Source organism: Capra hircus, chromosome 26 (genome assembly GCF_001704415.2).
Source record: "Capra hircus breed San Clemente chromosome 26, ASM170441v1, whole genome shotgun sequence".
NCBI lineage: Eukaryota > Metazoa > Chordata > Mammalia > Artiodactyla > Bovidae > Capra > Capra hircus.
The window spans coordinates 6,757,613-6,779,221 of NC_030833.1; the positions used below are offsets into that span (position 1 = coordinate 6,757,613).

Below are 21,609 nucleotides of genomic sequence, written 5' to 3' on the forward strand. Positions count from 1 at the left end.
CTCGTTGCTATAATCTAAAAACCGATGACTTCCAGAAAAGCCAGGCTTAACTTTCTTTGCAGGTGTTTGCATTGATGTGAATAGAAATCCTGTCCTTGATCCTTATCCAGTGAAGATTCCTGAGGCTTTCCCCAGGAATAGAGCCACAAAACCATGCTATTCATCTAGATTCAGCGGACTACTCCTGCAAGACTCACCAGTCAGTCTTGTTCCTCGAAAGCAACACTTACTGAAAAGTTGAGGACAAACAGCAGATTCCTGACTCCCTTCAAATGGCTTATTTCTGTCTCAGAGCAGTGGCTTGATGTTTGTGACGTCGACCCCTCCAACCTGAACTCTTAAGGAGAAAGATGGGCAAATGGAGAGACAGAGGGTTTCTAGGAGAATAAGTCTGATTTATTAAAAAAAAAACAGATTTTTACTAACTGAAACAAATATGGCTCCTTAAAACTCAATGGGAAAAGCATTACGTGAGCTGTTAAATTACTTGATTGGAAAAGCCAATTTCTCAGGTAGAAAACATAATTCAGCAAGTAATTTCACCAAAGGTTAAAGAAAAGCATCCTGAGGAATCCGTCTGCCTTCCACTTTATCTAGGGCTCTGTAGCCACGTTCCCAACACTCACCATCTTGTCCCTCCACCTACACTGGCCCTGATTTCATGGGGAGACAGAAGGCAGCCATAGCCATGGGTCCAATCATGGGAGATGCCACTCACCCCCTGAAACCCAAGGACATGGAAATGATTCTGTGTGCGTGGGTATACTTGTCACTCGGTGTGTCCAACTCTTTGCAACCCCCAGTCTTCCTCTGTCCATGGGATTTCCCAGGCAAGAATACTGGAGTGGGTAGCCATTCTCTTCTCCAGGGGATCTTCTTGACCCAAGGATTGAACCTAAGTCTCCGGCACTGCAGGTATACTCTTTACCACTGTGCCACCTGGGAACTCATTAACCCCCAAATTAGGTATAATCAATGGATGTATCCAGGTTTTTTGTTTTTGTTTTTGTTTTTGTTTTTTACTTTACTTTACTTTACAATACTGTATTGGTTTTGCCATACATTGACATGAATCCACCACGGGTGTACATGCGTTCCCAAACTTGAACCCCCCTCCCACCTCCCTCCCCATAACATCTCTCTGGGTCATCACCGTGCACCAGCCCCAAGCATGCTGTATCCTGCATCGGACATAGACTGGCGATTCGATTCTTACATGATAGTATACATGTTTCAATGCCATTCTCCCAAATCATCCCACCCTCTCCCTCTCCCTCTGAGTCCAAAAGTCCGTTATACACATCTGTGTCTCCTTTGCTGTCCTGCATACAGGGTCGTCATTGCCATCTTTCTAAATTCCATATATATATGTTAGTATACTGTATTGATGTTTTTCTTTCTGGCTTACTTCACTCTGTATAATCGGCTCCAGTTTCATCCATCTCATCAGAACTGATTCAAATGAATTCTTTTTAATGGCTGAATAATACTCCATTGTGTATATGTACCACAGCTTTCCTATCCATTCATCTGCTGATGGACATCTAGGTTGTTTCCATGTCCTGGCTATTATAAACAGTGCTGCCATGAACATTGGGGTACATGCGTCTCTTTCAATTCTGGTTTCCTCGGTGTGTATGCCCAGAAGTGGGATTGCTGGGTCATAAGGTAGTTCTATTTGCAATTTTTAAAGGAATCTCCACACTCTTCTCCATAGTGGCTGTACTAGTTTGCATTCCCACCAACAGTGTAGGAGAGTTCCCTTTTCTCCACACCCTCTCCAGCATTTATTGCTTGCAGATTTTTGGATCGCAGCCATTCTGACTGGTGTGAAGTGGTACCTCATTGTGGTTTTGATTTGCATTTCTCTAATAATGAGTGATATTGAGCATCTTTTCATGTGTTTGTTAGCCATCCGTACATCTTCTTTGGAGAAATGTCTATTCAGTTCTTTGGCCCATTTTTTGATTGGGTCGTTTATTTTTCTGGAATTGAGCTGCATAAGTTGCTTGTATATTTTTGAGATTAGTTGTTTGTCAGTTGCTTCATTTGCTATTATTTTCTCCCATTCAGAAGGCTGTCTTTTCACCTTGCTTATAGTTTCCTTTGTTGTGCAGAAGCTTTTAATTTTAATTAGGTCCCATTTGTTTATTTTTGCTTTTACTTCCAGAATTCTCGGAGGTGGATCATAGAGGATCCTGCTGTGATTTATGTTGGAGAGTGTTTTGCCTACGTTCTCCTCTAGGAGTTTTATAGTTTCTGGTCTTACATTTAGATCTTTAATCCATTTTAAGTTTATTTTGTGTGTGGTGTTAGAAAGTGTTCTAGTTTCATTCTTTTACAAGTGGTTGACCAGTTTTCCCAGCACCACTTGTTAAAGAGATTGTCTTTACTCCATTGTATATTCTTGCCTCCTTTGTCAAAGATAAGGTGTCCATATGTGTGTGGATTTATCTCTGGGCTTTCTATTTTGTTCCATTGATCTATATGTCTGTCTTTGTGCCGGTACCATACTGTCTTGATGACTGTGGCTTTGTAGTAGAGCCTGAAGTCAGGCAGGTTGATTCCTCCAGTTCCATTCTTCTTTCTCAAGATTGCTTTGGCTATTCGAGGTTTTTTGTATTTCCATACAAATCTTGAAATTATTTGTTCTAGTTCTATGAAAAATATGGCTGGTAGCTTGATAGGGATTGCATTGAATTTGTAAATTGCGTTGGGTAGTATACTCATTTTCACTATATTGATTCTTCTGATCCATGAACATGGTATATTTCTCCATCTATTAGTGTCCTCTTTGATTTCTTTCATCAGTGTTTTATAGTTTTCTATATATAGGTCTTCAGTTTCTTTAGGTAGATATATTCCTAAGTATTTTATTCTTTTCGTTGCAATGGTGAATGGAATTGTTTCCTTAATTTCTTTTTCTACTTTCTCATTATTAGTGTATAGGAATGCAAGGGATTTCTGTGTGTTGATTTTATATCCTGCAACTTTACTATATTCATTAATTAGCTCTAGTAATTTTCTGGTGGAGTCTTTAGGGTTTTCTATGTAGAGGATCATGTCATCTGCAAACAGTGAAGGTTTTACTTCTTCTTTTCCAATTTGGATTCCTTTTATTTCTTTTTCTGCTCTGATGGCTGTGGCCAAAACTTCCATAACTATGTTGAATAGTAGTGGTGAAAGTGGGCACTCTTGTCTTGTTCCTGACTTTAGGGGAAATGCTTTCAATTTTTCACCATTGAGGATAATGTTTGCTGTGGGTTTGTCATATATAGCTTTTATTATGTTGAGGTATGTTCCTTCTATTCCTGCTTTCTGGAGAGTTTTTATCATAAATGGATGTTGAATTTTGTCAAAGGCCTTCTCTGCATCTATTGAGATAATCACATGGCTTTTATTTTTCAACTTGTTAATGTGGTGAATTACATTGATTGATTTGCAGATATTGAAGAATCCTTGCATCCCTGGGATAAAGCCCACTTGGTCATGGTGTATGATCTTTTTAATGTGTTGTTGGATTCTGATTGCTAGAATTTTGTTGAGGATTTTTGCATCTATGTTCATCAGTGAAATTGGCCTGTAGTTTTCTTTTTTTCTGGCATCTTTGTCAGGTTTTGGTATTAGGGTGATGGTGGCCTCATAGAATGAGTTTGGAAGTTTACCTTCTGCAATTTTCTGGAAGAGTTTGAGTAGGATAGGTGTTAGCTCTTCTTGAAATTTTTGGTAGAATTCAGCTGTGAAGTCATCTGGTCCTGGGCTTTTGTTTGCTGGAAGATTTCTGATTACAGTTTCAATTTCCATGCTTGTGATGGGTCTGTTAAGATTTTCTATTTCTTCCTGGTTCAGTTTTGGAAAATTGTACTTTTCTAAGAATTTGTCCATTTCTTCCACGTTGTCCATTTTATTGGCATATAACTGCTGATAGTAGTCTCTTATGTTCCTTTGTATTTCTGTGTTGTCTGTTGTGATCTCTCCATTTTCATTTCTAATTTTATTGATTTGATTTTTCTCTCTTTGCTTCTTGATGAGTCTGGCTAATGGTTTGTCAATTTTATTTATCCTTTCAAAGAACCAGCTTTTGGCTTTGTTGATTTTTGCTATGGTCTCTTTTGTTTCTTTTGCATTTATTTCTGCCCTAATTTTTAAGATTTCTTTCCTTCTACTAACTCTGGGGTTGTCCAATTCTTCCTTTTCTAGTTGCTTTAGTTGCAAAGTTAGGTTATTTATTTGACTTTTTTCTTGTTTCTTGAGGTATGCCTGTTTTGCTATGAACTTTCCTCTTAGCACTGCTTTTATAGTGTCCCACAGGTTTTGGGTTGTTGTGTTTTCATTTTCATTAGTTTCTATGCATATTTTGATTTCTTTTTTGATTTCTTCTTGATTTGTTGGTTATTCAGAAGTGTGTTGTTCAACCTCCGTATGTTGGGATTTTTAATAGTTTTTCTCCTGTAGTTGAGATCTAATCTTACTGCATTGTGGTCAGAAAAGATGCTTGGAATGATTTCGATTTTTTTGAATTTATCAAGTTTAGATTTATGGCCCAGGATGTGATCTATCCTGGAGAAGATTCCATGAGCACTTGAAAAAAAGGTGAAATTCATTGTTTTGGGGTGAAATGTCCTATAGATATCAATTAGGTCTAACTGATCTAATGTATCATTTAAAGTTTGCGTTTCTTTGTTAATTTTCTGTTTAGTTGATCTGTCCATAGGTGTGAGTGGGGTATTAAAGTCTCCCACTATTATTGTGTTATTGTTGATTTCCCCTTTCATACTTGTTAGCATTTGTCTTACATATTGCGGTGTTCCTATATTGGGTGCATATATATTTGTAATTGTTATATCTTCTTCTTGGATTGATCCTTTGATCATTATGTAGTGGCCTTGTCTCTTTTCACAGCCTTTGTTTTAAAGTCTATTTTATCGGATATGAGTATTGCCACTCCTGCTTTCTTTTGGTCTCTATTTGCATGGTATATCTTTTTCCAGCCCTTCACTTTCAGTCTGTATGTGTCCCTTGTTTTGAGGTGGGTCTCTTGTAAGCAGCATATAGAGGGGTCTTGTTTTTGTATCCATTTGGCCAGTCTTTGCCTTTTGGTTGGGGCATTCAACCCATTTACGTTTAAGGTAATTATTGATAAATATGATCCCGTTACCATTTACTTTATTGTTTTGGGTTCGGGTTTATACACCCTTTTTGTGTTTCCTGTCTAGAGAATATCCTTTAGAATTTGTTGGAGAGCTGGTTTGGTGGTGCTGAATTCTCTCAGCTTTTGCTTGTCTGTAAAGCTTTTGATTTCTCCTTCGTATTTGAATGAGATCCTTGCTGGGTACAGTAATCTGGGCTGTAGGTTATTTTCTTTCATCACTTTAAGTATCTCTTGCCATTCCCTCCTGGCCTGAAGAGTTTCTATTGAAAGATCAGCTGTTATCCTTATGGGAATCCCCTTGTGTGTTATTTGTTGTTTTTCCCTTGCTGCTTTTATTTGTTCTTTGTGTTTGATCTTTGTTAATTTGATTAATATGTGTCTTGGGGTGTTTCGCCTTGGGTTTATCCTATTTGGAACTCTCTGTGTTTCTTGGACTTGGGTGATTATTTCCTTCCCCATTTTAGGGAAGTTTTCAACTATTATCTCCTCAAGGATTTTCTCATCGTCTTTCTTTTTGTCTTCTTCTTCTGGGACTCCTATAATTTGAATGTTGGAGCGTTTCATATTGTCCTGGAGGTCTCTGAGAATGTCCTCATTTCTTTTAATTCGTTTTTCTTGTTTCCTCTCTGATTCATTTATTTCTACCATTCTATCTTCTATTTCACTAATCCTATCTTCTGCCTCCGTTATTCTACTATTTGTTGCCTCCAGAGTGTTTCTGATCTCATTTATTGTTATTCATTATATATTGATTCTTTTTTATTTCTTCTAGGTCCCTGTTAAACCTTTCTTGCATCTTCTCAATCCTTGTCTCTAGGCTATTAATCTGTGATTCCATTTTGATTTCAAGATTTTGGATCATTTTCACTATCAATATTCAGAATTCTTTCTCAGGTAGATTCCCTACCTCTTCCTCTTTTGTTTGGTTTGGTGGGCAACTTTCCTGTTCCTTTACCTGCGGAGTATTCCTCTGTCTCTTCATCTTGGTTATATTGCTGTGTTTGGAGTGGCCTTTTTATATTCTGGTAATTTGTGGAGTTCTCTTTATTATGGAGCTTCCTCACTGTGGGTGGGGTTCTATCAGTAGCTTGTCAAGGTTTCCTGGTTAGGAAGGCTTGTGTTGGAGTTCTGGTGGGTGGAGCGGGGTTACTTCTCTCTGGAGTGCAGTGGAGTGACCAGTAATGGGTTATGAGACATCAAAGGTTTTGGAATAACTTTGAGCTGCCTGTATTTTGAAGCTCAGGGGAGTGTTCCTGTGTTGCTGGAGAATTTGCGTGGTATGTCTTATTCTGGAACTTGTTGGCCCTTGGGTGGAGCTTGGTTTCAGTGTAGATATGGAGGCATTTGATGAGCTCCTATTGCTTAATGTTCCCTGAATTCAAGAGTTCTCTAATATTTTCAGGCTTTGGACTTAAGCCTCCTGCTTCTGGTTTTCAGTTTTATTTTTACAGTAGCCTCTAGACTTCTCCATCTATACAGCACCGATGATAAAACATCTAGGTTAAAGATGAAAAGTTTCTCCACATTGAGGGACACTCAGAGAGGTTCACTGTTTTTGAAGACAATGGTCTGCTTTTCTGGTTGCCTGATGTCCTCTGCCAGCCTACAGAAGTTGTTTTGTGGCTGGCGTTTGCTCAGCGTTGAAATGTTCTTTTGAGGAATTTGTGAGGGAGAAAGTGGTCTTCCCGTCCTATTCCTCTGCCATCTTTTTTTCTTCCCTGGAAAATTCTTTAAGAGATGGGAATACCAGACCACCTACCTGCCTGCTGAGAAAACTTTAGTCACAGGTGGGTAGCTTGTATTTCGTCAGAAAGAATCCTCAGCCAGGGAGCATCAGGCACCACATCTATGTGTCATGGTTCTGCTGACAGGCCTTTTTAGGTAATCTTCAGCACTGATACTTTCCACGTTGTTCCATTTCATTCTATTCTACTCCTTTCTTTCTTTTTAGTGTTGATCAGTGCATAACAAACTGACTTCAGAATTCACTAATGATTTTGATTTAGCAGTTGAAACATTGCTCTAGATGTGTCTCTACTTCATTTAGAGAGGGTGTGGCCACGTTCTTTCCCCTGGAGCCTCTGTGTCCGTATCCAGCTTTAATTAACAGTCTTATTCCGTGTGTGTGCTTATCACCAGGGGAGACAAGAGCAACAGCTGTCCTGATTGAGACGTTGTAGATTTTGTACAACTGCTTTACAATTTAGGCCAAATTGTCAATACTTCAATGATTCATTTTTGAAAAACTGATGTGTAAATCTGTCCCAAGGACAATGCAAACTAAATAACTACAAGGGAGCTTCCCTGGTAACCCAGGGGCTAAGAATATGCCTGCCCACAGCAGGGAGACATGGATTCAATCCCTGCTGGGAATTTTCCACATGCCTCAGGGCAACTAAGCCCCTAGAGCTATTAAGCCTGTGCCCTAGAGCCCAGGAGCCCTAGGGGCTGTGCTCTGCAACAACAGAAGCCACCACGAGAAGCCGGAGTACAGAAACTAGAGAAAATGCAGTGCAGCAACGAAGGCCCAGCACGGCCAAAAAGAAATACAGTTGTAATAATTACAAGGAAGTGGAAAAACAGCAAGTGGTAATTCTAGAGTTATGACAGATGTCAACTCACCAGTGAAAACACCTGGAAATCTCAGTGTATGAAAAAGCAGTCTATAAAAATTCAGCTTGAAAGTCACTCAGTTGTTTCTGACTTTGCGACCCCATGGCCTATACAGTCCATGGGATTCTCCAGGCCAGAATACTGGAGTGGGCAGCCTTTCCCTTCTCCAGGGGATCTTTCCAACCCAGGGATCAAACCCAGGTCTCCCGCATTGCAGGCGAATTCTTTTACCATCTGAGCCAACAGGGGAAGCCCAAGATTACTGGAGTGGGTAGCCTATCCCTTCTCCAGCTGATCTTCCTGACCCAGGAATCAATCCGGGGTCTCCTGCACCGCAGGCGGATTCTTTACCAACTGAGCTATTGGGGAAGCCCAAAACACAAGTTTATTCCAGACAATTTTCTAGCCCAGTCCGGATTTCTTCAGAGGGGTGTGGCTGGTGAGTGGAGGGACTGCATGGTGAGACTCACACGCAGATGCTGCACAGGGCGGTGGGGGAGGGGTTGTCAGCAGCAGCACCTCCTCCCACCCTCAGGCCAGGCCAGGCCAGGCCAGCAGCGACGGCTGGGCAAGCTCTCATCTACAGCGGCATCACACACACATATGCAGACCGTCAGCCCCACGGGAAGGAGCACATGCCTGACTTCTGCATCACGTCCTCTCTCTCGAAGCTGAGATCAGTTAACTATGACAAGGACAGCCTTGCATGCTCCAGGCAGTGGAAAAAACACAGTGTGTTGTATGCAACTAGACAAGAGCCACATAGCAGCAAGTAATGAGTATAACCTAGTGAGAATTCAGGAGGTGGCATAAATTTTACTTATTATTAATGTTTTAATTGTCACTTTGTAAAATGTATTAAGTAAACCAGTTCAAATCAAAACTCAGTGTGAAGAATGTGAAATGGAAAACTACAAAGACATTTTAAATAAATAATTTATTTATTCAAAATAGTTTTCTTAACCTTATTCACAGTTTCAAGTTTAAAATGAAAAAAAAAAATAAGGGGGTGGGGGAAGGGGGGAGGTACCTATCCTTGATCAACTGTCATACAAAGTCAAAGAAAAGCGGATCTGTTCAGAACATGCACTACAGACAGACTTGCACAATGGCTGGTCCAGGAAAAATCCCGTACTGAAGTTTGAAAAGGGTAGGCTTTTTCTGTGCGACTGAGAAGGAAACACTGTGGATGCACCAGAAGTTTCTCTAACCCACCTGAACCACTGCAATCATCTGGATAGAAGTGCCCTTGACCAAAGCAACATTTCTCCAAGATAAGTATCTCTTAAACCCACATAGCTTAACATACTTCAAAAATATTTAAAAGTGTTAACTGCCCTACAGCAAGTCTATGAATACTGAGGTACCACGTCCTTCTCAAAGAAACGAACGTGGGAGCTCTAAGTCTGACTGTGATGCTGGCGCCTCCGACGAAGAAGCCAGAGAACTCTGCCACGGTTGTCTGTCGTGGGCAATGAGAACTCTGTGTTTCCACCGCTGTGCCTGTTTTAAGTGGGTATTTCCCTCATATTTAATGACACGGAGCACCGAATGGAAACGCTAGTACCCGAGTGCAGAAGGCACTGACAGCATCTGTGGATGCGGCCCCAGGTGGGAGTCACTGGACGGCGGTGCTGCCGCCTCCGCCGCGAGCCAGCTGGTCCAGCAAATGGATGAGGAGGTCGACTCTTTCCAAGAGAGAGGCGTTTTTGTTCGCAGTGGCTCTCAGGAGCTGGGAGTAAACCTGCTTGTTGGTTTTGAGGAGTACGTCTTCATCAAGGATACTACTGGGTAAAAAAAAAAAAAAAAAAAGAGCAAGAGATGAAGAGAATAGTGGTGCCCACCAAGAACAGTAAGAGACCCAAAACTAAACACTGATGGCCCTGTCGTCACTTTTCATGGAAGCAGGGGTCCTATTAATGCCGACTTCATACCTACTTTCCTAAACCGACTGTTCACAGGCCTGTTTTTAAACACTTATTTCAAAACATCAATTAAAGCCAATGCTTATTCTTTTCATAAATAGTCAAGTGTCTACCATGTACCAGGAACTGCTCCTGGTCATGAACAAAACAGACCTGGATTCCCAGCCTTCATGGAAGCCACATTCTCCTGAGGGCAAGCTGGGCGGGTATACGAGGATCTGGGTGAGGTGCGGGGAAAGAAACTCCCCCAAGCCATGTACTGTATACCTTGTTTTCTTCTTAGCTGAAGACAGCAGCTTGATGGACTGAAGGAGAAGGAATGACAAGCGAGATTCAAATATACTGAGCAGTTTTGTCACTTCTTCTCGATTAAGACTAGGAGAAGAATCAGCAGCTGGAGGGGTCTCTTCACTCTTAGGCTAAAAACAACAAAAAGAGATTTCAGCTCAGTCACCCCACAGGTACTGCTTCATACTAAAGTGTTGGAGCCACAGTTTGAATAATCTAGCAAACGTTTTAACCAAAACAAAGAGCAAATCGAGAGGATTTTTGTCCAGGGACAGCCCTGTTGGCCGCCTTGTCTCAGCCTTCTCTGCCTCCGGGAGAACATTCTGATAGACCAAACCATGTGAAAAAACTGTCTCAAACCTAAATGGCACTTATGTAGAAGAAACTTAAGCTTGAACGAAACCCTCCTGACTTTCCAACACCACATGCTCAAGGAACAGATGGAAACTGGTCCCATGTGGTTGGAGAACCAGAACCGGAAGTTCGCAGGATGGAAGCACCACGGGAACTCAGGGAAGCTTTCAGCCACAGAGGAGGCAGCATGAATACACGGATGCTGGGGAAAGTGAAAGGCCTTCCCAAGGAGCTGGTGTAAGCCCACTCACCGTTCAGGTGTAGGCAGTTTAGTGGAAACTGATACAGACCTTTTTTTTTGTCTTTATTCCCAGGGCCTTATTATTAACCAAGGTCTATGTGGTTATTTAAAAAAACAATTTTAAAATATAAAAGATATACTTGCAAGTTAAAGAACTGTTTAATAATTCCACCAAAAAAATAAAATAAATCAGTTAATGTGTTTTTATGCAGTGTTAGTCGCTCAGTTGTGTCCAACTCTTTGACCCCATGGACTGTATCCTGCCAGGCTCCTCTGTCCATGGAATTCTCCAGGCACAAATACTGGAGTGGGTTGCCATTCCCTTTTCCAGGAGATCTTCCCAACCCAGAGATCAAGCCCGGGTCTCCTGCATTGCAGGTGGATTCTCTGCCATCTGAGCCACTAGGGCAGGCCCATGCAAAGCATATATATTTCTGTATTTGTATCCACGCATGCATGCATATGCCCACTGTACATACTCACCATGTAGCACTGACTATAAGACACATAAAAAACTGATAAATCTGTTTTCCCATTTACCTGTTCAAATTCCTCCACAAGCTCTTTTCTGATAAGCTGGAATGCATGCTTAGTTCTCACCATTATATCAAGGGCCCCAGATAGCGTTTTTAATTTCCCAACATTGCTATTCTGACCTAGAGTGGCAAACACAAAATGATCATTCCTTTAAATACAGAGAAACTCATCCAATGTATTAATGAAAATTCTGATTTTCAAACATTGTGAAGGCAGCTCATGAAAATCCCAAGAAATCTAAATCCAACTTCTGCTTAGTAATTATCCTTAGAGAAAAACAGAACTAGAGAAACAATAAACAATCATTGTTTTCTTGCCTCACTACCTGGTTTCATACTCAAGAGTAGTAAACACTGTTTAAAAAGGAATTAACCATACTGATCATCATAGCAAATCTGTTCCTAGTATCTACTTTTTTAAAAAAATAAAAATGAATCCTGGTCATTCTAAGGAATTCAAACATGGAAAATTCAAAGATGCAAACTAGAAAAGACCTCCCCAGACCACCCCCAGAAAGAGCTACTTGACGTTCAGTTCTGCACATGCTGCCAGAATTTTAAGAAGATGCTTTTAGTAAAAGGTATTTCTTCCTTTTTTTTTTTTTAAAGGTCTTTTTGATGTGGACCATTTTTAAAGTCTTTATTGAATTTGTTACAATATGGCTTCTGTTTTACGTTTTGCTTTCTTTGGCTGTAAGGCATGTGGAATCTTAGCTCCCCGACCAGGGACTGAATCTGCACCTCTGCACTGGCGTTGGAAGGCGAAGTCTTATCCACTGGACTGCCCGGGAAGTCCCCCTAGTAAAAGGTGTTCCTAAAAACTGTTTTGGGTAGGTAATACGTTCTCAAAACGTGTAACGTTCAAGTGGGCATATGCTGAAAGCTGCCCTGCCGGCCTCCCCAGAAGAGACAGTGCCATCAGTTTCGTGTCCATCCTTCCAGAGACACTGTATAAACAGGTACACATTAAACTCATTTTAATTTTATAGAAGAAAATAACTGAAATGAAACCAGTAGGATTGCTGTACTTCAAATAAATGTTTGTTTCTTTACCAGACAAGAGATACTTCTCGCAAGATACTTCTGCAGAAAGGGAACAGCTGAACAAGGTAGAGGAGTGAGTTTAGAAAAACACACTCGGTGGTGGAGAGCCAGCCCACTCCAAGCTGAGGAAAATGACAGAATACAATGTCTCCCTTTACCCCTCCCTGCCCTCCCACCTCATCTTCACCTTGTCAGGCTCTGTAGTTACCGTGCAGAGGGACTCAGTGAGGCCGCCACGCCGCCACCACCGCTTCTCCGCCCCCACCTTGTTCATGATGACTCAAATCTTTGTCTAAAGTAACTTGTCACAATTTTTTTTTTTTTCAAATAAGAAATCCTGGGCTGTATTCCAGTATTTCTAGTCATTAAACATAATCTAACACATTTATGTTTTAAAAAGCATTTCAAAAAAACATCCCTATCCAAAGACATTAACTATGGACAAATTTAAAAGAAGACAGCATTACTTACATCCAAGAGTGATCCACAGGTCTGCCTCACTCTAAGACAATCCAACACTAAGCCAATGCATACCAATCTGAGAAATAAAGAAGACTTACTGGCCATCTGGAACTCTGCAAAGGCTACTCTTTCTAACTGTACTCTAAGGAGTTCACACGGAGCGTCTTTCAGAAGCTGAAAAAGCTTCCCAGCCTTGCTGTAATGAAGGTCTGCCAGCACCCGGTGCTGCTTCCTAAGCTGCTCATCACCAACCTAGAACCAAAAATAAGATAAATCCTAAGGCTTGGGCTTCACAGCAACTACTTCACCAGATCTCTGGATCACTAAATGCTTTTCAGCATTTTGTTAAGTCCCAGAGTTTTAGCTCTTGCATCTGGGTCTGTGTTTCACTGGTTTTGGGTGTTGCATGCGGAAGGAAGGCCAGCTCCATCCTTTTGTGTGCAGGAGTCCCGGCGCCAGGGAGCTGCCTCAGAACCCTCTCATGCTGGCATGTGCCGTGAGGATATTAGGCCATCTGGACAAATATAAGTTTAGGTTGGGGCCCCCCTGAGGCAAGTGAAAGAGTCTAGGGCCAGCTCAGAGGAGAGAGAAAAACCCTCTCCAGGTTAAGCTGGGCCTCAAAGGACAATATTCTTGGGATAAAGGCAACCCAGAAGCAAACCCACACCCAAGGGACTGCAAGGTAAGCTGCCTTGGTGCTAAGGAAGGGAAAACAACAAAACCATTTAAAAAAAAAATCCCTGAGAAACTATATAGGCACAAGACTCCTGGCAGAAGCAGGTCACCCTCTCTGAAGGAAGGCACTTCGACCTCAGGCCTCAGATTATTCTCAGAAACACATGGATTTGAGCACCAGGATTCACGTACAAGACTGTTCATAGTACTGTTTCTAATTAGCCCCCGGTGGCTCAGAGGTTAAAGTGTCTGCCTGCAATGCGGGAGACCTGGGTTTGATCCCTGGGCCAGGAAGATTCTCCTGGAGAAGGAAATGGCAACCCACCCCAGTATTCTTGCCTGGAGAATCCCATGGACGGAGGAGCCTGGTGGGCTACGGTCCACGGGGTCGCAAAGAGTCAGACACGACTGAGCGACTTCACTTTCACTTTCCAGCCTCAAATGAGAACCACCCCAAAGTTCAGCTATCACAGAATGGATAAATAAACTGATATACTCATTTAATGAATCCTACTAAGCTAAGTAAAGGAACAGTTATGCATCCACCTGGAAGAATCTCCAAAATGTGATGTTAACTAAACAGCAGTAAGTCACAGAAGAATATATACAGTATGGTTTGTTCTATAAAGGTCAAAACCAGATAAAATGTAAACATGCTGCTTAAGTGATAAAACACAGAAAAGGTATGGACATAATAGAAAGCCCCGGACAGGAGTTACTCTGGGCGGGTACTGAGAGAGACTCAGCAGGGGGAGGGGCACACAGGGCGCACCTGAGGGCCCTTCCACTCCTTAACCTCGAAGCGAGGTACACAGGGCTTTCCTTTGTTATTCTTTAAACTGTGCAAATGCTTCACACGTATCCCCTGTGTCTTTGATATGCATGCTCTATTTCACAGTAAAATTTTTTTAAACTGGGTGATGGATACTTTAAATTAGCATAGAACCATTTTCTATAAAGAGTAACTACATTTAAAAAAAAAGACTAAATAATACACTCAGGCCAATGTCTAATTTTGCAAACTGAGGCCTAATCAACTATAATGGAAAAAAATACGCAGCATGGGGGAAGGGGAAACACTTACCCTTCAAGCTTTTCTGAAATGGCTACAAGAACAGATGGCATTTAAAATCTACACAGAAATGCGAGACAAGCAACACTTCTAAGTGGACTGAATCGGAATGGCAGTACCTGGTTCCGCAGGCAGCTGTGGTACATGGACGCCAGCCTGTGATGGATGGTTGCAGCCCGGTACTGACAAAGGGGCTGTCGGGCAGACACTGAGTCCACGTCGCAGTATTTCAGCGACTTCATCATCGCCTCACTGACTTCTTTTTCAATCTGTGTTTTTTTTTTTTAAGGGAAAGGGAAAAAATGACCATCTCATAATCTTGTGTAAGAATTTTAAAAACAAATACTGCTTGTCAAGGAAAAGACTGTAACAGATGCTAGGCATCTGTTAAAGGAATATATAAAGTTAATACTTCTACATAATCAAGCAAATATTATTACCTGCTCTTGAGCTTTTCTAGATAATGGAGCATAATCTTGCTGTAGAGTTGCCATCGTAAAATAAGTAGTGGACAGTTCCCAATTCACCGAGTCCCAGACGGCTGGGTGTATGTCCCGTGTTCCCAAGGACCTTAGAGCTTTCAGGTAGTAATCGACAGCCTGTGAGGGAGCAGAGGGCCGCTGTGACTCAGCTTAAGTACACGCCTTAAACTAAAACATGCCTCACGGTCACCCCAACAGCAACTTTACTTGAGAGAATTTATAGGACAGTGTCATGTAGAAAGGGAAAACAGTAAATCAATGGCACTCTTCAATGACGGAAGTGATTTCAAGTGGACTGCATGCCGCCCGCCTTTCCTCCTAAGTGTCCTCAGGCAAGCTGTTTTAAGACTCCTGTGAACCCATGAGGATTCATTTCTTCCTTTATTTTTGTCCCCTCCTTTCTAAATAAAAATTATAGCTTATATAACTAGCAAACTAGATACAATATTTTTTGACGAGTCTACAGATAGAACAATTTGCTGGGTTTGACTGTATTTAAAGAAGCAACCCTTCCCACCTCTATCACAATGCTGAAATGCATGGTCATTGTATTCAGCCAAACAAAATCTCACTGAATTCCATCACCCACCAATAATTTCTACATTTCTGGTGTGTACTTATCCACTTTTTCTATAAATATGTAAACTTCAGAAAAATAAGATCACTTTGTTTTAAAGCTCAATATGCAAGGAACATTACTCACTAAATATAATTTAAACAGATTCAAAGTTCTTGACTAAATGTGTGTTCTTGAGTTCTTATACCTTCTCCAATACTAGATATCACCATTTGCCAAAAAATTTTACAATTTGATAAAAGAAACTCAGTTTAAAAATTTCATAAAACTTTGAAATTGTTCTTACATATGAACCAGTTTTTTTGTTCAAGGTTAGCTGTTCTGCTACTGGGGCAGCTTATTTTCAAGGATTCTTAGTTTTCTTTTTATCTTAAGGGTTTATTAACCTCTGAGCTGTCATGTGCGCTTTGTTTTCCCTAGATTTGGACTACTCTGCAACTGTGCTTTCTGTTGTGCATTTAAAAAACAACTTTTATGCATCTGAACATCCATCTTTTACTTTGCGATTTTTGCTCATTGTGTTATGAAGGGAAAATCCCATCTCATCAGATTAACTATCTACTTATGTTTTCCTTTGAGATTTCTACAGCTTCACTTCTCCAGGTCGATCTTTCATCCATTTGACATTTACTCTGGTGGTAGTTGTTGTTCAGTTGCTAAGTCGTGTCCAACTCTTTGCACCCCCATGGACTGTAGTCAACCAGGTTCCTCTGTCCATGGGAGTCTCCAGGCAAGGATACTGGAGTGGGTTGCCTTTTCCTTCTCCAGGGGATCTTCCCAACCCAGGGATCAGACCCATATCTCCTGTCTCTCTTCACTGGCAGGCAGATTCTTTACCACGGCACCACGCAGACTGGGGTGGCTTTAATCTGGTTCAGTTCAGTTCAGTCGCTCAGTCGTGTCCGACTCTTTGGGACCCCATGAATCGCAGCATGCCAGGACTCCCTGTCCATCACCAACTCCCGGAGTTCACTCAGATTCACGTCCATCGAGTCAGTGATGCCATCCAGCCATCTCATCCTCGGTCATCCCCTTCTCCTCCTGCCCCCAATCCCTCCCAGCATCAGAGTCTTTTCCAATGAGTCAACTCTTTGCATGAGGTGGCCAAAGTATTGGAGTTTCAGCTTTAGCATCATTCCTTCCAAAGAAATCCCAGGGCTGATCTCCTTCAGAATGGACTGGTTGGATCTCCTTGCAGTCCAAGGGACTCTCAAGAGTCTTCTCCAACACCACAGTTCAAAAGCATCAATTCTTCAGCGCTCAGCCTTCTTCATGGTCCAACTCTCACATCCACACATGACTACTGGAAAAACCATAGCCTTGACTAGCTAACCATAAAACCAATAAACCATAGCTTTATTGACTATGTCAAAGCCTTTGACTGTGTGGATCACAATAAACTGTGGAAAATTCTGAAAGAGATGGGAATACCAGATCACCTGACCTGCCTCTTGAGAAATCTGTATGCAGGTGAGGAAGCAACAGTTAGAACTGGACATGGAACAACAGACTGGTTCCAAATAGGAAAAGGAGTACGTCAAGGCTGTATATTGTCACCCTGCTTATTTAACTTATATGCAGAATACATCATGAGAAATGCTGGACTGGAAGAAACACAAGCTGGAATTAAGATTGCTGGGAGAAATATCAATAACCTCAGATATGCAGATGACACCACCCTTATGGCAGAAAGTGAAGAGGAGCTAAAAAGCCTCTTGATGAAAGTGAAAGAGGAGAGTGAAAAAGTTGGCTTCAAGCTCAACATTCAGAAAACGAAGATCATGGCATCCGGTCCCATCACTTCATGGGAAATAGATGGAGAAACAGTGGAAACAGTGTCAGACTTTATTTTTGGGGGCTCCAGAATCACTGCAGATGGTGACTGCAGCCATGAAATTAAAAGACGCTTACTCCTTGGAAGAAAAGTTTTGACCAACCTAGATAGCATATTCAAAAGCAGAGACATTACTTTGCCGACTAAGGTCCGTCTAGTCAAGGCTATGGTTTTTCCTGTGGTCATGTATAGATGTGAGAGTTGGATTGTGAAGAAGGCTGAGCATTGAAGAATGACGCTTTTGAACTGTGCTGTTGGAGAAGACTCTTGAAAGTCCTTTGGACTGCAAGGAGATCCAACCAGTCCATTCTGAAGGAGATCAACCCTGGGATTTCTTTGGAAGGAATGATGCTAAAGCTGAAACTCCAGTACTTTGGCCACCTCATGCAAAGACTTGACTCACTGGAAAAAACTGATGCTGGGAGGGATTGGGGGCAGGAGGAGAAGGGGACGACCGAGGATGAGATGGCTGGATGGCATCACTGACTCGATGGACGTGAGTCTGAGTGAACTCCGGGAGATGGTGATGAATAGGCAGGCCTGGCGTGCTGCGATTCATGGGGTTGCAAAGAGTTGGACACGACTGAGCGACTGAACTGAACTGAACTGACTAGACGGACCTTAGTCGGCAAAGTAAAGTCTCTGCTTTTCAATCTGGTTATACCAATGCAATTTACTGAACGATTGTGTTTTCCCTATCAATTCAACCTGTCGTCTTCACTACTGAATCCCTAGTACTCTTAGGCCAGATGCTGATGTCTCTTCCTATGCCATCACCAAGTTAACTATTTCAGTTTTATCACCTTTTAGTGGAGCTACAGCAAAGTGCAAACAACAATCAAGTGTGAACAGATGAAGCCCCATATGCAAGTGTGTTACCTTATTATAATACAAGCCTTCTTCCGGTGAAAATTCACGTTTAAATTCATCACCTGCGCCACAGTGCGCCTGTGCGCAAATCCGCATGAGTCGTCCCGTGTTACATAATAAAAGGGCTGCATTTGTGGCATCGTCGATCGACTCAAAGTTGTGAATTCCCTTTTCAAAACAAGAAAAGCTTTTTTTCCACAACTGTTGCTCTGCAGTGGACACAGTTTTGCTCACTTTGCCAAAAAAGAAAGAAAACAATTGCGTAAGCAGGTATCAGTGTAAGCCCACCAGTGTGTCTTGATGAGAGGAGCATGGCAGTGACGGGATGCCCAGGGCAGCAGCAGCTGCCTGGACCAACTGCAGCACGCTGTCCTCATCACACCTGTTATACTCTCGTCACGCCTCTGTTCCCCACCCCCCAAACCTATGCTGAGGTCCTAAACACAACTGCGATTCACTTAAGGTCATCTATGGCTGTTGTTCAGTTTCTAAGTTGCGTCCTCCTCTTTGCCACCCCCTGGACTGTAGACCGCCAGGCTGCTCTGTCCATGGGATTTCTCAGGCAAAAATATTAGAGTGGATTGCCATTTCATACTCCAGGGAATCTTCCCATCCCAGGGATTGAACTCATGTCTCCTGTATTGGCAGGTGGGTTCTTCAGCACTGAGCCACCCAGGAGGTCATAAAGTGGGACTCTGATCCAAAATGACTGTCCTCATAAAAGAGACAGATGCCAGCAATGTGCACAGAGAGAAGGCCAGGGGAGAAGACAGCAAGAAGGGGGCCACCTGAAGGGGGCCACCTGCAAGCCAACGGGAGAAGTCTCAGAGAAATCCAGCCTTGGACTTTTAGCTCCAGACTGTGAGACATCAACTTCTGTTGTGAAACCATCTAGTCTGTTGTATTTTTTTTTTAACTCTTTATTTTGTATTGGAGTACAGCCGATTAACAATGCTGTGATAGTTTCAGGTGGACAGCGAAGGGACTCAGCCACACACACACGTATCCATTCTCCCCCAAACTCCCCTCCCACCCAGGCTGCCACATAACACTGAGCAGAGCTCCCTACTATATCCCTATGCTATACTGTAGGTTAGTCTGTGCTATTTTGTTATGGCAGCCAAGCAGGCTAAAACAATATTCTGAATCCTCTTCTCTATTAATCAGCTGGTATTAAAGCAAGCAAATAAGAACATCTGAGCAAAGCACCATTTTATAAAGATTCTAGAGACATGGTCCCATGAATTTTAAGAGGCACAATCTGCGTCTTCTCGAATTCTCCTTTCTGACTACCACTTTTCATATGCCTTTACTGACTTCCTCCTCCAGAGGCACCTTAAAAGCACATGTTCTTGTATCTCAACTTAAAAAAACATACTATATATGTATAAATAACAAAGCTCAGGTCCTCCCACCAGCAATGACCTCTTGTACCCTGGAGCCAAGCACCACTCACAGGGCACAGGCATACAGTGACTCACTTATTCAGCTTATGCACTGTCCCCCGTTTTCTCCCTCAGCCCTCTTTGTTTCCCATGCTGTGTGTACAGCCTCTACAATTTCACCCATTCTCATGGGTTCAACTATCACCCTGATGTGAATGGTTCCCAGTCTAAGTTTCGCTAACCCAAAGAGCTCTTGCTGACCCACACATTTCTGACTATTAAACCAGACAATTCACTCACATGTCCACTGGCCTCTCACACTCAACATGGGTCCAGAGGAATCCAACACCCTCTGCCTGAATCACTGAAGACCACTCGTTGCTACTCCCAACGCCCTCTGACACGGTATCTCTGGCTCTTTCCTTCTGCCTACCCTGGTCAGGACATCCCACCTTTCCCACGTCTGCCTGCTGACGCCCTACATGTCACGTGCCATCTGCCCAAACTACATCTTCTTCCCACAAGCCTTCCCAAAACACGCAACTCGAAGAAACGTCTCCTCTCCCCACTCCTCTACTGAACTGCACTGGTACTTACAGCGTCTTTCAGAGACCTGTATTCATATCCGGCTTCCCAACTCGGAGAACTTACGTCTTAGCTGACTTTATATCCAGCACAAAGCCTACCACATGGCTGACTGTCCAACTCACTTCTGAACTGATCAGGTGGAGGACAGAGGACACCGAAATAACTCCCAAGGGAAAATAATGTCTCTTCCTATTTTTATTTCCTCAGGATTTAATAATAAAAGATAAAAAGTGCATCCCTTTATGACATTACACCAAATGCCACAGTTCCTGGCGTGAACCATGTAAAAAATCAGCATGGTTTACTAAGAGGATAGGTGATAGAGAGGGGACCCCAGGAAGATACTCACCTAGCCTCTCGCTCTGTAACGCAGCAGCCTGATTCATGTAAAAGACACCGATCTCGTTTCTAATGTTACCCATTCTCTTCAGTACTTGTACATAGTGCTCTGGGTTTTGGCTTTTTAAGTCACTAAACTGCAGGATTTCATTAGCAGCCTCATAACATTTACAACTAACTGAAAGCTGACTTTCTAAGTCTGTAGACAAGTCAGTGGCCCATGCAAATCCTTAAAAGAAAAAGAGGAAACATTACCGTGAGTCATATGAACCCTTCTTCCTTAGCGTCTAAGTAATCTAATACTTTTAAGACAAAAGAACAAATAGATGCAATATAGCATAAACATATTAAAATTCAATTAATACCACTAAACTTTTAAATTTCAGAAGGAAAGGTCTCTGAATTTATTTAAACAACTGTATTTTCTTGAAACATTAACATCTGATTAAGAGAAGTATTTTCCTGCCTAAAAATACCCAACAATTCCCAAGACCCAGATTTTACCAGATGCGCTGCTTATTGGTACAGACCTAAAGTTGTCCACTGATACGAAGTAAACCATTTTTTCCTTTTTAACTACTGAAAACCGTTCTTGAAATAAATTTCTGACTGCTACCAGAAGCTAGTTATGTACAATTCCTTTTCCAGAGGATCTTCCCGCCCCAGGGATCGAACCTGGGCCTCCTGCATTGTAAGCAGATTCTTTACCGATTTAGCTACAAGGGAAGCCCCATTATATTAATAGTTAAGTTTAAGTCGCAGAAGAAGCTAACTGATAAGCTCTAAAGACTTAAATCTGCCATCTAGTGGAGACTGGAGTAAACTCAGGGGCTGGGCCCAAAAACTCAAGGGAAAAAAGGGCAATACCCCTGTTGCTAACTTTCAGGGAGCACATCCCTCTTACAAAGAGGTACCTTAAGTGAAACCAACATGATGGGAGCTGCAAAAACAAACTATGGATTTTCTCACCACATCTATTAAAATAAAATGGTCATCTGAGAAATTCAGACAGGGAGGAAGGGAAGAAAGAGGGCCAGAAACCCCCAAGGAAATTATACATTTCCTCCCTCTGTGTACTCTCTAGATGTTAACAGTCCAAAACTTTTTGGGATGTGGGTATCAAGTGATATAAACAACTCAAGAGCATAATAAACAATTTCATGATACATTAC

The 21,609-nt window shown here is 42.0% G+C and overlaps 1 protein-coding gene across 3 annotated transcripts in view; it reads right to left on the minus strand.

Moving 5' to 3' along the window:
* Nucleotides 8,693–21,609, minus strand: part of EDRF1 (erythroid differentiation regulatory factor 1) — a 32,904-nt gene continuing 19,987 nt past the window's right edge. For 2 of the 3 annotated variants that reach the window (XM_018041521.1, XM_018041523.1), the window contains 8 exons: nucleotides 20,448–20,666; nucleotides 18,135–18,358; nucleotides 14,803–14,961; nucleotides 14,482–14,631; nucleotides 12,714–12,867; nucleotides 11,114–11,229; nucleotides 9,958–10,109; nucleotides 8,693–9,552 (listed from right to left, as the gene is read on the minus strand). In XM_018041521.1, the coding sequence (XP_017897010.1) occupies nucleotides 9,384–9,552; nucleotides 9,958–10,109; nucleotides 11,114–11,229; nucleotides 12,714–12,867; nucleotides 14,482–14,631; nucleotides 14,803–14,961; nucleotides 18,135–18,358; nucleotides 20,448–20,666 (1,343 nt within the window). In that variant the 3' untranslated portion in view covers nucleotides 8,693–9,383. The remainder of the gene's footprint in view (nucleotides 9,553–9,957; nucleotides 10,110–11,113; nucleotides 11,230–12,713; nucleotides 12,868–14,481; nucleotides 14,632–14,802; nucleotides 14,962–18,134; nucleotides 18,359–20,447; nucleotides 20,667–21,609) is intronic. The other variant, XM_018041522.1, reaches the window with a different exon arrangement.